The 1,373-nt window shown below is 40.0% G+C and overlaps 1 protein-coding gene across 1 annotated transcript in view; it reads left to right on the top strand.

Moving 5' to 3' along the window:
- The first annotated feature begins 145 nt into the window (after nt 1-145).
- Nucleotides 146-1,373, top strand: part of LOC106815739 (autophagy-related protein 16-like) — an 11,141-nt gene continuing 9,913 nt past the window's right edge. The window contains exon 1 of the mRNA XM_014820247.1: nt 146-306. Within this exon, the coding sequence (XP_014675733.1) occupies nt 146-306 (161 nt within the window). The remainder of the gene's footprint in view (nt 307-1,373) is intronic.

Here is a 1,373-nt window from a genome sequence, read left to right as displayed (position 1 = left end):
TATAGAGAGGTGTCTATGTTACAAAGGTGGTTTCACTCTAACTGCCAGTCAAGAGAAAACCCGAGAATGTCCTTTATAGAGAGGTGTCCTTGCTATAGAGGTGACGTCTACCACTAACACTCCGTCATCGCTGTTTGTCTGTCAGATGTTGAAGGATGAGTTGCAGGCGCTGCAGCTGACATACTGTAAGCTGGAGGAGCGATACAAGGAGCTACAGATGCACCACGATGACATCGTGTCACGATGGATGACGCAGAAGTCTGAGCTAGCCGACAGACTGAACGACGAAAACGACAAGATGTTTCAGTGAGTTGAAGCGAAAACGGGGAGGAATGTTTAAGTGAATTTAATGTAAAACCGGCAGGAATATTTCAGTAAATTGAATGTAAGTTGTAGAGGAATATTTCAGTTAATTGAATGTAAAGTGTAGAGGAATATTTCAGTTAATTGAATGTAAAACAGGACGTAATATTTCGGTGAGTTGAATCCGTGATGGGTCGTGCTTTGTAAGTCCCTGGGGCCCGTTGTCAGAAACAAAATTAGTCTTAACACTAGTCTTAACATTAACTTCCACTCGTAAACCGTTGACAGAAACATCGTAATGTTACGAGAACGAAAAATCCTCGAAAATATCCTCTTAACATCACGAGAGCCCAGACCCTCTCGTAACTTTGATATTAAGATGAAAATAAGACATTTACACTACGAATTACAATTATACTAGTGATATTATATTTTATTATAATGAGTAAAGTGTGTGTTTTTCTTTAAAAACACGTCAAAAACATTAATTATCTACCAATCATAAAACAAAACAAAACATTTACAAATGGCGTATGGCATTTGTTCTCTTGTTTTAATGTTGTTTGCCACTGGCCACGACTCTCGCATCTCGTGTTACAGTGTGAGAATTTGTCTTGTTGTGCAGAATAAATTCATGATTGCGTCGTTTTTCATCAAATATTATTTATATGTGGTTAGCCATCATAATATGCATATATTACTGTTATCAAGAGCTAATAATACCTAGAGTGTACAATGGAAAAACGGGAAAATAGTGCTATTTTTACGACATAATTATTCTACTTTGCCTGCGAGTCTATAATAATTTCATAGTATTGCATTAAGCAGAATTCTTTGCTCTCTAAAACAAGACCAACCGCTTGTCAATACGATACTCCTAGGCGGAGATATCGGCTCCTAAACCTCCCCTCCCACAGGCCTCACGGCGCCTTGATATATAGGTGACCGTGCCAGAGCCATTGAAATAAGGCGCGTTCACACGGACGTTTTTGGCCCGAGCCTAATTAAGCCCGCGCCAGATTTGGCTCGAGCCGAGCGTTCACACGGACGTTTTTGGCCCGAGCCTAATT

This window comes from Priapulus caudatus, unplaced genomic scaffold, assembly GCF_000485595.1.
Source record: "Priapulus caudatus unplaced genomic scaffold, Priapulus_caudatus-5.0.1 Scaffold1190, whole genome shotgun sequence".
Classification (NCBI taxonomy): domain Eukaryota; kingdom Metazoa; phylum Priapulida; class Priapulimorpha; order Priapulimorphida; family Priapulidae; genus Priapulus; species Priapulus caudatus.
Note: the sequence above shows the minus strand (reverse complement) of the source record. Positions and strands in the feature narration are given on the sequence as shown.